Here is a 15,504-nt window from a genome sequence, read left to right as displayed (position 1 = left end):
AATAACATAATTCACAATTCCAAAATTCCCCCCGGACTTCCCTTAACCTCCTTCTCTGGTTTATTTCAGAATAATATCATTTCCTGCATATTTCCTTTTTTATATTTTAATTTATAAATTATATAATTTTTGCTAATTCTCCCTAGTTTGGACTGGGTGCCATGGAATGTTTTATCACCTTTGAAATAAAGAAAATTCCGCACCGACGTAACCCCGATCTGCAGTCAGAATGGCAGAATCTCAGAAAGCCAGCGAATGTAGCAAAACTCACTCTCTTCCCTTTGCCTGATGTTTGCAACGTTTTTATATGTTTTCGGAATGATCTGCACCAAGGGATTTTGCTGAGTTTGGCATGGAGTATTATAGTTAACTATATGGACCTTTGCCAACAAAGGTCCATATAGTTAAAGTTTTCCCAGTAGTGATGTATGGAAGTGAGAGCTGGACGATCAAGAAGGCTGATCGCCGAAGAACGGATGCTTTTGAATTATGGTGCTGGAGGAGACTCTTGAGAGTCCCATGGACTGCAAGAAGATCAAACCTCTCCATTCTGAAGGAAATCAGCCCTGAGTGCTCACTGGAAGGACAGATCCTGAAGCTGAGGCTCCAAGACTTTGCCCACCTCATGAGAAGAGAAGACTCCCTGGAAAAGACCCTGATGTTGGGAAAGATGGAGGGCACAAGGAGAAGGGGATGACAAAGATGGTTGGACAGTGTTCTCGAAGCTACCAGCATGAGTCTGACCAAACTTCGGGAGGCAGTGGAAGACAGGAGTGCCTGGCGTGCTCTGGTCCAGGGGGTCACAAAGAGTCGGACACGACTAAACGACTAAACAACATTATAGTTAGGGTTGCCATATGTCCAAATTTTCCTGGGCATATGCCGAATACAGCAGTTGGCAGCAGTGTCTGAACAGAAATTGGGGGAAAAATTGGATTTTCACTCTATAAAATATGGCAACCCTATCTTGCTATGAAATTAGGCACACCCTGTTTCTTGCATGAAAACCATCTCCAAGGAGGCTCAACAGCTTAAAATCCCAAAACTGCCACTGCTGCTGCCACTGCTTTCATTATAATTCTTAGGAATACACAAAGCTGTCTAGAACTGGGTGAGACCATGAGCCTATTTAGTTCAATATTGTCTGTGCTGACTGGTAGCATGTCTCCAGGATTTTAGTCTGAGATCTCTCCCAAACTTACCATCAGGGATGGAACCTGGGGCATTCTGATTGCAAAGCAGCCATCCCACTGCTGACCTATGGCCCTTTCCCCGTTCCATATTCCTGCAAGGAAATTCAGATCAGGAGAACCCCCCCCCCCCGCTGCACATTTGCGAGTCCTGGAATAGAGCAAAGTTCTCAGCCTGGTTCAGATGAGAAGGAGGCGGTTTCTGAAGAAGGGGCAAGGAGCAAAATGGCAAAGCAAGCATAAACTAATATTGTTAAGTTGTGGGTGAACATAACAGACGACACAGCGATTCTTCAAACAGTTCTTGTTTATTCACAGGCCCAGAACATAACTGGGCTGAAGGGTTCAGCCAACCTGCTTATATAGAGCTCAACTACAAAGCAACAGTAACCACTTTCTGTAACTATCCAATCACTGAACGTCACTTTCAATTCCTTATTTGCATATGTGGACCTGAGTGAAAACTATCTACAGTATCCTCCTGCTGGCCCAGGGTGAGAACTTCAGTACATAACAAATATCTCATTTGGAAGGTTTGGAGAAGACATCCTGGCCTACCACAGTCTTTGTTTGCTGCTTAAGGGTGGCGGTGGAGCAATGACTGGAGGGCACCAGGTTGGGGAAGCTGACTGCAGGGACAGCAGCAAACTGAACATCCCTCCGATGACCAGGCAAGTGTCATCTCCCCAGGATCTCAGAAAGAGGCTTTCTCAGATAGAGAAGGAGATTGACAAGCTGGAAAGTGTGCAGAGGAATCTACTATGAAACGAATGAAGCTTAAGCTTCAGGGACCCAATCCCAGAGGGAATTTAGTCCACATTACTTAAATTTTTGGGGTCTAGTAGACCCAATTTTGTCCATGGAGGCAGTGGAAGACAGAAGTGCCTGGCGTGCTCTGGTCCATGGGGTCACAAAGAGTCAGACACGACTAAAAACAACAACAACAAGACCCAATTTAAGTCTTGGGTCCATCAACAGAAGCATAGTGTTCAGGTCAAGGGAAGGAATAGTCCCACTCTGTTCTGCCCTGGTCAGACCACACCTGGAATACTGTGTCCAATTTTGGGCACCACAATTTAAGAAGGATGTTGGCAAGAGGGAAGGTGTGCAGAGGAGGGCGACCAAGATGATCCAGGGTCTGGAAACCAAGCCATATGAGGAGCGGTTGAAGGAGCTGGGGATGTTTAGCCAGGAGAAGAGGAGACTGAGAGGAGATGTGATAGCCATCTTCAAATATCTCAAGGGCTTCTGCATAGAAGATGGAGCCAGCTTGTTTCTCCTGCTCTGGAGGGTAGGACCCGAACCCATGGCTTCAAGTTACAAGAAAAGAGATTCTGATTCAACATCAGAAAGATCTTTCTGACAATAAGCCATTGACCAGTGGAACGGACTCCCGTGGGAGATACAGATTCTCCTTCCTTTGAGGTTTTTAAGCAGAGCTTGGATGGCCATCTGTCAAGGATGATCTAGTTGAGATTCCTGCGTTGCAAGGGGTTGTACTACATGATCCTTGGAGTCCATTCCAACACTACAATTCTATATCCTATGGGCACCAGCGACCTAAAGGTAAAGGGACCCCTGACCATTAGGTCCTGTCATGGATGACTCTGGGGTTGCGGCGCTCATCTCGCTTTATTGGCCGAGGGAGCCGGCGTACAGCTTCCGGGTCATGTGACCAGCATGACTAAGCCGCTTCTGGCGAACCAGAGCAGCGCACGGAAATGCCATTTACCTTCCCGCCGGAGCAGTACCTATTAATCTACTGCACTTTGACTTGCTTTCGAACTGCTAGGTTGGCAGGAGCAGGGATCGAGCAACGGGAGCTCACCCCATCGTGGGGATTCAAACTGCTGACCTTCTGATTGGCAAGCCCTAGGCTCAGTGGTTTAGCCCATAGTGCCACTCATGTCCCAACCAGTGACCTACATGCCCTGAAATACGAACCCGGGGATTGAGCCTTCTGTCTCGACTAAAGTGGTTTTCTTGCCTTGGGAAGAATGACTGAAAGAGGATTGCAGCCGTCGAGTTATTTTTATCCCATTCTGGTTATTTTGTAAGGCCCCTCCCTTGCCCCCCGCCCCCATTCCAATTGCCTGTTTTTTCAGGCAAGGAACGTGAAATGTCAAGCACTCTGCTGAAATGTGTGAATGGCGCTTGTGGGCGGGAACAGTGTGCCTGTGGCGCTTGTTCTGTTCTGACACAGACCCCTGCAGGAAGTAGGAGAGCTTTTGCCAGGCCTGGTGAATGGCAGCGTGGCATCGCTTGGGGGAGGGCGGGACACTACAACAAGGACAAAAAGCTGTGCAGCTGGTCTTTGCCAGGAGAAGACCGGAGCCCAAAGGGCCTCTCGTCCCCTGCAGGAGATTCTGCACTGGGAACAAAAAGCACCCGGGAAGGCTGCAGCACCAGCAGGATTTGTGGAATGAAAGAAAGGGCACTCACAAAGAACAACACCCCCAGGCACATTGAGAAATATATAATTTTTTTTGAAATAATTTTTACTTGATTTTACAAGTCTTGAATTGTAACAACATCAAATATAGTCATACCTCATGTTACGTCCGCTTCATGTTACATTCTTTCAGGTTATGTTCCGTGGCAACTCGGAAGTACTGGAAAGGGTTACTTCCATGTTTCGCCGCTTGCGCATGTGCAGATGTGCAAAATGATGTCACATGCATGCACAGAAGCGGCGAATTGCGACCTGCGCGTGTGCAGACGCGCCGCTGCGGGTTGCGCTCTTTTCATGTTGTGAACGGGCCTCCGGAATGGATCCTGTTCGCAACCAGAGGTACCACTGTACACATCCATATTTAGAGATATCTCTGAACCTCCAGACTTCTCATCCTCCCCTCCATGGGTCCTGTTATTAACCTTTTCAACTGCATATTATTTCATAATCCATTTTTTTTACATCTCTCCATATTGTCCATGATATTTGCTACGTTACAAGTGTTATTAAAATCCTGATCATGTTTTCATCTGCTTACTGTGGTCTCCTAGGTGAATTATAAATTTTCCCCATTCTTTCTTGAAGTTTTGGTCTTCTCGGTTCTTGAGCTTTCCGGTCAGTTTTGCCATTTCAGCTAGTGGCATCCGTGTGACTGTTGTCACATACATAAAAAGTCTTTTCAGCCACATTGAATAGGAGCACGGCAAAAACCCTGCAATTCACCTGTGAGAACTTCCCCAGAATTTGTCTTTCTCCATTTTCGAGCGCAGTTTCTCTTCTGATTAATTGATGGAGAAAGGGGGAAAGAAGCGTCCGAGTAAAGTTTGGCAAACAATCACTTCATTCAGCCCCTCAGATCAGGCCTTGGCAAGGAGGAGTTTGTTGTGTTTGGTCCCTCTCAGGTTCTCATTTTTCCAACTTTAATTTCAGTTTGTGACCCCACCCCCACCCCAACATCACCACCACCCAAAAACTCACAAAAATCCATCAGCGTTTTTGTGCAAATTTATCCTGATAGACATTTTTTTGTATGTGTTTTTTCCCCCAAGTAGTCACATTTTCTGCAAGCAATTTCCTCTAATGCAATGCATTTCTGCATGTTATTTCCACTAACATTTATATGCATGCTTTATCCAAGAATGTGCATTTTTGTACACACTGCCTGGCAGAATTGCAAAATTCAGAGAAGTGTGAATTTTGCAGGATGGCTGCATTTCGGTTACTGTATTCATTCATTCATTCATTTATTGCATTTATACCCCATCATTTTCTCCAAGGAGCTCCAGGGGGCATGATTCAGGATTCTTCTTATATCATTCCCCACAACAACCCTGTGAGGTAGACCAGGCTGAGAGAGACACTAGCTAGTCCACAAATTCATCCAGTGATCTTCATGGCCGAGTGGTAGATTTGAACCCAGTCTCTCCCAGGTCCTCGTTCGACACTCTAACCACAACACCAGCGCTGGCTCGAATATTTCAGAAAGTGCAAATTCAGTTACGTCACCTTTAATTGCAAAATATCTAACAACAGGTTACAAGCATAAATATCCTCTGCATCGCAGGCAGGGCCGTCTTAATCAAAGATCCCTCCAGTGCCCCCCCCCCATTTCCCAGAGTTGTCAACCTTTTCCCAAGCCTCTGCAGGGATTGCTCGCCTCCTGCGGAGGCTTGGGAAGGAAGCTGCCCTCCCGCCAGCCATGTGCTGGGCCAGGGTTAACCCGAGCAACATGGTCCAGGTCCGGTCCCGAATCCAAGGGTTCCACTAGGAGTCAGTCCGACAGGGCCAAGGCAGGACACCAGGCAAGGACAGTTATAGGATCTCAGACAGGATCTGACATACAGCAATGTTGCTCCCGCAACCTGCGGCAGGGTCTGACAGCCTTTTATCTTTGTCGGAGTGACTCACCTCCCTGTTTCGCCCGAAGGCGAGCCCTCCTCCTGCGAGCACTCAGGTCTCTCCTTCTCTCAGACCTCAGTCTCTGCAGCTCGGGAGACGTCGGTGGGTGACTAGACCCAGAGGCCGCCTCAGCCTCCCCTGACCCAACCAGTAGTGGAGCAGCTGTAAGTGATGGCCCAGCTGGAGGCAACGAGGTCATCCCTGCATCTGGAGCCAGGGCAGGCTCAGGCCCCTGACTCGGCCCAGCTGGTGCTTGTTGCAGGGGAACCTGTGCAGACTGGGACTCTTCAGAATCAGGTCTCAGACTAGGTTCAGATTGGCAAAGGATCTGGTGCGGACTGAGACTCCTCTGGTTCCGAGCCTGAGTCCCGGGCCGTCACAAGCCATATAGTTGGAGGGGCACAGCTTCCATCATAAGCCTCTGCGGGGATCGCTCTGCTCCCGAGGAGGCTTGGGAGGCAAGCTGCATGCCCGCCAGCCGTATGGTTGACAGGGCGCAGCTGGTGGGCGTGTAGGGAAAAGGGAAGCCACGCAGCTGCCCCACTCGCTGGGGCGTCCCTGAGAGGCTGGCGCCCTGGCACGACGCACCACTAAGCTCTATGGGAAAGACGGCTCTGATCTCAGGGGGTTAGACTAGATGTCCCTTGGGAGTCCCTTCCAACTTTACAGTTCTATGATTCTATGATATCCCTGTTTGCAAAATGCGGGCAGCTATACCACACCAGCGATCGACAGGAGGGTGGAAGGGGAGCTGCTAGCTAGGGACTTTGACGCAAAAAAAAGAGGTATAGAGGGACTTTGTTATGCTCAGGAAAAGCCCCGTGTTTGTCTTTCCAGTGTGGCATGGAGAGTTTGAACGGTGTTTGAAACCAGAGCTCTCTCCAGCATAAGAAAACGCCGCGATTTCCCACCCCACCGAAGCAAAACACACACAAAAAGCCCTGGTTTTTGCTATGCAAAGTAAATACAGAAGCTTCCTTTCCTACAGATAAGGAAGCTGAAAGCTGCTTTCTCTAGCGAGAGAGCGTGAGAGTGAACTCCGAAACAAGCGTATAGTTCCAACAGAGCATTTCCCCTTCAGCCGCCTGTCATTGCGTCTGATTTCACTGGAGAGGCAGGGCCAGCTTTCAAGATTTGGGAGGGAGGGGGCCAAGGGATGGGCTGCAGATCATTGCAAGGCCCTTTCGCCACAAAGAGGCAGTGAGTGCACAAGGTTAGGGTCCACAGATTGTCTGATCCATTCATTTATTCAATTGATATACAGTGGTACCTCGGGTTGCAGACGATTCAGGTTACAGACGCTTCAGGTAACAGACTCCGCTAACCCAGAAATAGTGCTTCAGATTAAGAACTTTGCTTCAGGATAAGAAAAGAAATCGTGCTCTGGTGGCGCGGCAGCAGCGGGAGGCCCCATTAGCTAAAGTGGTGCTTCAGGTTAAGAACAGTTTCAGGTTAAGAACAGATCTCCGGAATGAATTAAGTACTTAACCCGAGGTACCACTGTACAGTGATACCTTGGTTCTCACACTTAATCCGTTCCGGAAGTCCGTTCCAAAACTAAGGCACGCTTTCCCATAGAAAGTAATGCAAAACGGATTACAGTGGTACCTCAGGTTACAGACGCTTCAGGTTACAGACGCTTCAGGTTACAGACTCCGCTAACCCAAAAATAGTACCTCGGGTTAAGAACTTTGCTTCAGGATGAGAACAGAAATCGTGCTCTGGCGGCACAATGGCAGGCCCTATTAGCTAAAGTAGTACCTCAGGTTTCAGGTTAAGAACGGACCTCCGGAACGAATTAAGTTCTTAACCCGAGGTACCACTGTAATCTGTTCCAGGCATTTTAAAACAACCCCTAAATCAGCAATTGAATGTAAATTTTACTATCTAATGAGACCGTTGATCCATAAAATGAAAGCAACAATCAATGTACTGCACTATAAAATAAATAAGACAATATTGTAGATGATGAAAATTAAAATTATTATTATTGTTTTACTTCCTCTGATGATAGTCATTGTTTGGAGGGGGGGGCTTTTATCAATTTCCGCAATCCATCCATCACCTGAACTGGGTTCCACACAGTCACAAAAACAAATTAACCGAAAAAGCCTCAAAAACAAAACCCCAAAGTAAATAGCAAAACCAAAAGCGCCAAATACAGTGGTACCTTTGTTCTCAAACTTGATCTGTTCCGGAAGTCTGTTTGACTTCCAAAATGTTCGAAAACCGAGGCTTGGCTTCTGATTGGTGCAGGCGCCCTGGAAACAATAGCCGACAGCTGCATTGGTTGTCCGGCTTCTGAAAAAAATTGAAAACCAGATCGCTTACTGGTACTTCATTTTCGGGTTTGTCCCTCCCTTCGTCAAAAGACCACAGGGCTGTTTGCAACACAGAACACAAATACCAATACTGATGTGTAATACATAGATAGCTGTGCAGGATAAAAACCAAAACAGTTGTACGGATACAATTACTGTAAAGAAAAAATACGGATTCTTACAACCACAGAGAAAATCGGAAACAGGAAAAATGCGGAAAACAGTGCATGGGTATACAGAATCTTCCTTCTGCCCAAAGGTAGCTTTTATTTATGTCTTTATTTCAAAACATTTGTACACTGATTGATTGTCAAAAGAGAAACCTAAGAGTGGTTTACAGAAAGATAAAACCATAAAAAAAAATTGGGGGGAGGGGTGGAATCAGTGCATTAAAACATGCAATAAGTTAAAATATTAGAACAGGTAAAAATTCACATCAGCTTTCTAAGCTTTCTGGGATAGCCTTGTCTAAACCAGAATTGTCTTTAGCAGTTTTTATATTGACCTGTGCAAAAGGGTTTATATCTGTGTAATAAATGAATAAAAATAATGTAATAATAAATGAATAATATATCATGACCTGTATATCACTCATAATGGGGTCGGCCTTTTTCGTTTTATGGTGTTTCCTTTGCAATCTGCCTGTGCAATGGCTCTGGTGGAAACCGGGAAGAGAGCTGGACTTGTAGAGGGAGGGAGGGAGGGAGGGAGGGGTACAAAAAGCAAAGCCAGGGCTCTCTGCTGCGTCTGATTCCTGCACCGTCGCCCCCAAAGCCTGCAATTTCGTGGCACATTCCTCCTCCTCCTCCTCTGAGGCCTCATTCCTGCCGCTTGCCAGGAATATCTTGGCACCAGGGCTTTCCATTCATGGAGGAGCTGACTGCCGCCCTTGCTCTGCTCAGCACTTTCTTCTGCAATAGCCATTCCGCATTGGTAGGAAAAAAACAAACTTTCAGCATCTGCACTTTGGAACTCCCTGCCAATGGACACCAGGCAGGAAACTTCGCTGCACTGTTTGCAGCGGCTGCTAAAAACATCTCTGTCTGGCCATGCCTGCTCAGATGCGCAGAATGCTGGTGTGTGTTTTCACCTGCTTCTTAGCCTATCTCAAACGCCTTGGTACTCAAACAACTTGGAACCTGAACACTGCAAACCTGGAAGTAAGTGTTCCGGTTTGCGAACTTTTTCCGGAAGCTGAATTGCTCCGTTTTGAGTGCCACACTTCCGTTTGGAGTTTTACGCTGAGGTCTGTCTGTTTTTGCTATATGTTTTGCATTCTTGTGGCTTTTTTGTTTTGTTTTTGTGATTGTGTGCAGGGGCGTACGAAGGGAGGCAGGGGGCGGTCTGCCCCGGGTACCACCCGGGGGGAGTGTGACAAGATGTCCCGCTGTCTCCCCCCAGCTGTAGAGCGGCCAAAGGCACATGTGCAGTCCTTACGGGCTGCCGTGCATGCACAGTCCGTACAGACGTCGCACATGTGCCGCCAGGCAATTCGCTCCGCCCCTCGGCTTGGCGCCCTGGGTGCTGGAGAGGGTTCCTCCACCACTGATTGTGTGGAACCCAATTCAGCTACTGGTTGATTGATTGTGTGACTCCAGTACGTTGTTTATTGCTTTCATTTTATGGGTCAATGGTCTCGTAAGATAGTAAAATTCATGTTAAATTGCTGTTTCAGAGGTTGTTTTTAAAAGTCTGGAATGGATTAATCCATTTTGAATTACTTTCTATTGGAAAGCACGCCTTGGTTTTCGAACGCTTTGGTTTTGGAACGGACCTCCAGAACGGATTAAGTTTGAGAACCAAGGTACCATTGTATTTAATTTTTTCTTGGCTCTGCACGTACATCTGGTCACGCCTGTATTTAGTTTGCTTTTATTTCACAAATTTGTACACAGCTTGGCTGTAGAAAGACCACACAAGACAGGCCAAAAGATAAAACAAGGAAATCCAGAAATAAAACCACAGCCATGCGGTCAAAGCATACAAAAAGTTCAAATACCCAAAGAGATTGAAACTCACACCAGCTTTCTAAACTTGCCTAAGCAAGAATGCTTTTAGAAGGCAACAAAAAGAGAACAGCGTAAGAGCCTGCTGGGTATATCAAGAGGCAGGGAGTTCCAAGGTGCCACACTGAATGACATGAGTTCTTACAAATGCAGAACGGGGATCTGGTGGCACCTGTAGCAATGCCAGTTTGGCTGATTGAAGCAGCAAAGTGGGCACCTGTGGGATAAGTGCTCCTGTTGCACCCCCCCCCCCCAGTTGAAGACCAGCAGATGGAGGACTGCCCCACCCTGTCTGACATTTGAGAGACGAAGCTGTGGTCCTCCAGAGGTTCTTGGGCACCTTAAATCCCAGCCCCCTTGGCCATTGGCAATGCAGTCTCGGGGTGGTGGTGAGTCAGAGCCCCTTTAAATATAAATTTAATAAATAATAATAATAATAATAATAATGCCGCAAGGGCTCAGGTTCCTCCTCTTTCTTGAAAAGAGCCCGGCTTTGGCCCATTCATCTTATCTCTCTCTCTCTTTTTGCACGGAAACCTGGCACAGCCCTGCAGTTGGCATCACTCAGGTGCCATCGCAGGACTCTGAAACGAGCCTTGGTGCGAGTTCACGCGCGTGCAATTCCTTGGCAAAGGGGCGTCCAAATTTCGCCTTGTCTTCTGGCTGCGTGCCACGAATGCAACTCCTGTGTGTCATGTGTGGACTTGTGACTGCCTTCCTTTGGCTGAGTGGCTGGCGTTGTGTGGGGCAGGTTTGTGGCCACGCAGGGCTCTGGTTTTGCCTAAAACGGCTGCAGGCCGCAGCGCCAGAACACTGTGCTCTCTCTGTCCACCTCTTCTAATCCCCAAGGCATGTAAACAGCATGGGCAGCCCTCCCCTCTCTCTCCCTTTCCCTGGTCACCTCTTTAATTTTCCCAGCAAAGGAAGGATGGATTTTAAAACAACAACAACAACAAAAATGAATTTTGGAACCCAGGGAGAGTTCCTCACCAAATAAGGCACTAGCTTGGATGTTGGGATCAACATGGGACACACAGCTGGCTGGCTTAGACTTAGAGGGTTTCGCCTGCTCTGTAAAAGAGTCTTGCTCTCTCGTGAACAAGGTGGGGGTGCCTTTCCCAGCCCCCTCCCCAACTTCTGCACGGTTCTTCTCTGTTTCCAGAAGAGTCTGTCTTCTGCGTGTGTCCAGGCGGTCATTTTTAGCAGAGAAGAACCCAAAGAAAATGCTTTGGGGGCTTTTCGCTTTCGGATTATTATTTTTTAAAGCACAGGAATGGGAAATGGTGGCATTCACCAAGTAGAGGCTCCTGCTGGATTTACATCATAGACAAGATAGCAGTGGATGCAAGGTATGAAAGTCGCCCGGCTCTGCCATTGGGCAGGGGGGGCAAGCAGATTTGTGTGCACCATGCTCATCATTTCGCCGCTCATTACATTGCTGCGTTTGGGGTTTGCGGCCTCCGGCACACAACTGCCTCGGGTCTTCTTTTCTCTGCCTGCTGAGAAGCTCCCTAACTTTGCTCCAACTTTACACCCTGCAGCACAGAAGAGCGAGGATGGATTGCAGAGGACCGTTCCACTTTGGGGAGGGGGAGGAGACTCTACCACTTGGGTCCGGAGCAGGGACGCCGTTTGGGCTTTTGCATTTGGGTGCTCGCAAACCGCCCAGAGTCCCACATTTGTCTTCCTATCAGCCTTCGTCTTCTTTTTTTCCTGAAGAGACGGTGTAGAGAAGTTAATTATTTCTTGCCTCTGCAGCAAAGCTAGCAGGAGGCTCACTGCAGTCTGCAGGTCCTGCCAGCCTTGACTGCAGAAGGCAGGTGCCCATAGCCTATGCCAGAGAAGGTCTGGGACACAGCACACCCCCTGCTCCATGGTAAGCCATTGACTCCCCCCCCCAATCCATCCCTCTCGGCTGGCGGGGGCAGGGGGTATATCGCCTTCTGCGGCCCAGCTTTTGCTTTTAAATTTCTTGTTTGGTTTTTTTGGGAAAATGCCCTCTCTGCTCACTACATCACCAGCCAGCTGTGGAGGGATGCTGTCAAGCCCCCAGATGGGTTTCTTTGATGGGGTTGTGGGGGGAGGTTGGGTTTCTAAGAAAAAGGAGAGTGAGAGAATTTGGGAGGGGGAAAGGGAAGCTGGAGAGAAAGCTGTCAGGGAAAGATCGGACTAATGTCGTTGTTTTTACAGCTGAGCCAAGCAGACAGTTAGAAATGGTTTTGTCTCTCTCTTTCCTCCCCTTTTCGCATCCTCAGTGTGTTGTCTTGGAATGAATTTTGCAATCTGGATTATATCGCTGCATGTTTCGGAGACGAGAGCCAAATGGGGGCCAGGAGGGTGGGGCATGATGGCTTTTTTTAATGCATTATGATGGAAATCTGTTATGCTTCCTGCCCTCCCTCCATTCCTGAACTTTTCTTGTTAGTTTAAAAACAAGCATACCTTGAGATCCTGCACACCTATGGTGGGGATTTCCATCAATGACTTTGGTCTTGGACACACAAGCCCTGTGCTCAAATCCTGCGACTGCCCTGATAGAAACCAGTGTGGCTTTGCTGCCCGGTAAATGTGCTTTGGGAGGGCAGCCTAAAAACTGCGGGGGACATAGAGGAAGAGCTGAGTGCAGGAGCTGTGAGCCAAGAAGTCCCTGGCCAAAGTCTCCTTCCACCCAGACGTCTGCCGAATAGCATTTGCCCATCCGCAAGCATTAAGTAATAACCCCATATATTCAGGAGACGTCTGCAACTGAAGACAGTACGTTCAAACAACTCTCTGACTTTTAGAAGACATCTGAAGGAAGCCCTCTTTAGGGAAGTTTTTAATGTTTGATGTTTTATTGCATTTTTTAATATTTTGTTGGCAGCCGCCCAGAGTGGCTGGAGAAACCCAACCAGATGGGTGGGGTATAAATAAATTGTTATTATTATTAGTAGTAGTAGTATTCAGATCTATCTCAATCTCACATGCATCGTCCCAGTGCAGGCCTGAAGTGGCAGAGAGAGAAAGAGGGGCGGATATTGGCCATCAGAAGAGCTGGTTGTGTCGATCTTGTAAATAAGCCCATAGAAATTACTAGCCTGCAGATTTTTTTACTACCCAGCTGGCAGAGGAGCGACAGAGAGTGCCCTTCCCCCTATGGCATCTGTCCTGCATTTCTTGGTTGGTTGCAGAAGAGCTGGGCGTGGGCTTTCTTCCTATGACTGCCAGTGACATGCGCTCAGTGGACTAAGGGGACTAGGCTAGTTCCCTAAATGTTCCTGGTAAATTAGAGTACAGTCATACCTCGGGTTGAAGTAGCATCGGGTCGAGCATTTTTGGGTTGTGCTCCGCGGCGACCCAGAAGTAACGGAGTGCGTTACTTCCGGGTTTTGCCGCTTGCGCATGCGCAGCCGCTCAAAATGATGTCACGCGCATGCACGGAAGCGGCGAATCACGCCCCACACAGGTGCGCAGATGCGGGTTGCGTTCACTTCAGGATGCGAATGGGGCTCCGGAACGGATCCCGTTCGCATCCAGAGGTACCACTGTATTAAAGTGTTGTAAACAAAATCTGCCCTTTCCCCCTTATGGCGTATCCTGGAGCCCATATAGAGTCCTTAAGTGGGTTCCCTAACGGTAGGAGAAAATAACAGAGGCCAACCAGAGAACATTGAGTAGCAAAGCCTGATCTTTATTGAACTTCTGCAACAGGGTCCTCACTCACACCATGCAGGAGGCAGGAGGGACCCCGAACAATGGTGCGCACAGCCTTTTTAAATTGCCCACCCTGCAGCCTAAGACACCCCCCCATCCATCACACATACATCACAGAAGAGGCATCTACAACAGAATCCTGTCTGGCAAGAAACCTGTTGATGGGTTTACCTGGCTGTTAATGGGTTTACCTGGAGAGCCGGGGCATCCTTTTGTGATGATAAATACTTAATTCCTGAGTCCAGGTCACAGGCTCCACCATATTCATGTGCCCTTAAGGCAGGATTTGTGAGCAAAGAGACAATGGGAGGTTTTTTCCATTTCCTCTCTCTTTGCAGAGAAAAAAAATTGAGGTCAATTTGGGAGAGTTAAAATGGTTCCAGGGCTATTTTCCTGTACTGCTTCAGTGGTTTATATATTTATGTATGTGTTTGCCTTGTAAATTTATGAACATTTAATTTATATATTTGAGACCTTAAATTCTTATAACAAAAGTACAGTGGTACCTCGGGTTACAGATGCTTCAGGTTACAGACTCCGCTGACCCAGAAATAGTACCTCAGGTTAAGAACTTTGCTGCAGGATGAGAACAGAAATCGTGCTCCAGCGTCACGGCGGCAGCGGGAGGCCCCATTAGCTAAAGTGGTACCTCAGGTTAAGAACAGTTTCAGGTTAAGAACGGACCTCCAGAACGAATTAAGTTCTTAACCCAAGGTAAAGGTAAAGGTAAAGGTAAAGGAACAAGAAGTGAGCAAGCTGGCTGAGGGGCAGTGGGTGTTTTCCTCCTCCCCAGCCTCTGCTTTGACATCTTCCCCTGGCTTTTAACTGGAGTACAGTGGTACCTTGGTTCTCAAATGCCTTGGTACTCAAACAACTTGGAACCCAAACACTGCAAACCCAGAAATAAGTGTTCCGGTTTGCGAACCTTCTTTGGAAGCCGAAAGTGCTCTATTTTTAGTGTTAAGCTTCCGTATTGAGTGCCACACTTCTGTTTTGAGTGTTACGCTGAGGTCTGTCGGTTTTTGCTATTCATCTTTCATTTTTGTTTTTGCAGCTCTTTTCATCTTGTTTCTGTGACTGTGTGGAACTCAGTTCAGCTACTGATTGATTGATTGATTGATTGATTGATTGTGTAACTGCAGTACATTGTTTATTACTTTCATTTTATGGATCAATGGTCCCGTTAGATAGTAAAATTCATGTTAAATTGCTGTTTTAGGGGTTGTTTTTAAAAGTCTGGAATGGATTAATCTATTTTGAATTACTTTCTGTGGGAAAGCACGCCTCGGTTTTGGAACGCTTTGGTTTTGGAACGGACTTCTGGAATTTGAGAACCAAGATACCACTGTATGAGAAACCTGGGAGGCAAACTACTAATCCCCTGAGATGGAGGCCAGGCCGGTCTTTTTTCAATGGCATGTCCTTCCTTTTTCCTTTAATATATATATATCTCTACTGATTTCTTTGTAAGTAAAAAGGCACATTATAAAACCACACAGTAGTCCAGGGTTCCCCAAACTTGAGTCTACAATTCCCATCATTCCCAGTGAAATCCCAAGATTTACCCACACTGGAAGAATGGCAGATGCAACTGATAGACTATATGGAACTGGCCGAGTTGACTGGCAGAATCCGAGACCTGGGAGAGGAGATGGTAGAAGAAGATTGGAAGAAATTCAAGATCTCTCTACAAAAATATTGTAAATTGTATGAATGTTAAGAAGGATGCTAGATTATAAATAACTTGGCACCATTAAACTAGATGAAGTGAAGTATGAAGATAAGCTAAACTTAAGAAAAGACAAATTTTGGATAACTATCAGGCTAAATTTAAATTTTTAAGATTGAACAAACGATATCTAAAATTAGAGACACAACATTGGAAAATTAGATAACAAGATTGGAACTAAGGAGATAAATTGCTGGTTAAATTTTTATAAACT

The 15,504-nt window shown here is 47.0% G+C and overlaps 1 protein-coding gene across 4 annotated transcripts in view; it reads left to right on the top strand.

The window, feature by feature from the left end:
- RADIL (Rap associating with DIL domain) overlaps positions 1-15,504 on the top strand; it is a 76,514-nt gene that overhangs the window by 30,125 nt on the left and 30,885 nt on the right. The window contains exons 1-2 of one of the 4 annotated variants that reach the window (XM_083711336.1): positions 10,900-11,217; positions 11,627-11,744. The exons of 1 other annotated variant lie outside the window; for it this stretch is intronic. In XM_083711336.1, the coding sequence (XP_083567462.1) occupies positions 11,702-11,744 (43 nt within the window). In that variant the 5' untranslated portion in view covers positions 10,900-11,217; positions 11,627-11,701. Of the gene's footprint in view, positions 1-10,724; positions 11,218-11,455; positions 11,745-15,504 lie in introns of those variants that run through there. 2 more of the 4 variants (XM_083711337.1, XM_083711335.1) reach the window with 2 other exon arrangements.

This window comes from Podarcis gaigeae, assembly GCF_964106915.1.
Source record: "Podarcis gaigeae genome assembly, chromosome: 14".
NCBI lineage: Eukaryota > Metazoa > Chordata > Lepidosauria > Squamata > Lacertidae > Podarcis > Podarcis gaigeae.
The sequence above is the reverse complement of the archived record's forward strand: the minus strand, read 5'-3'. Positions and strand labels throughout refer to the sequence as shown.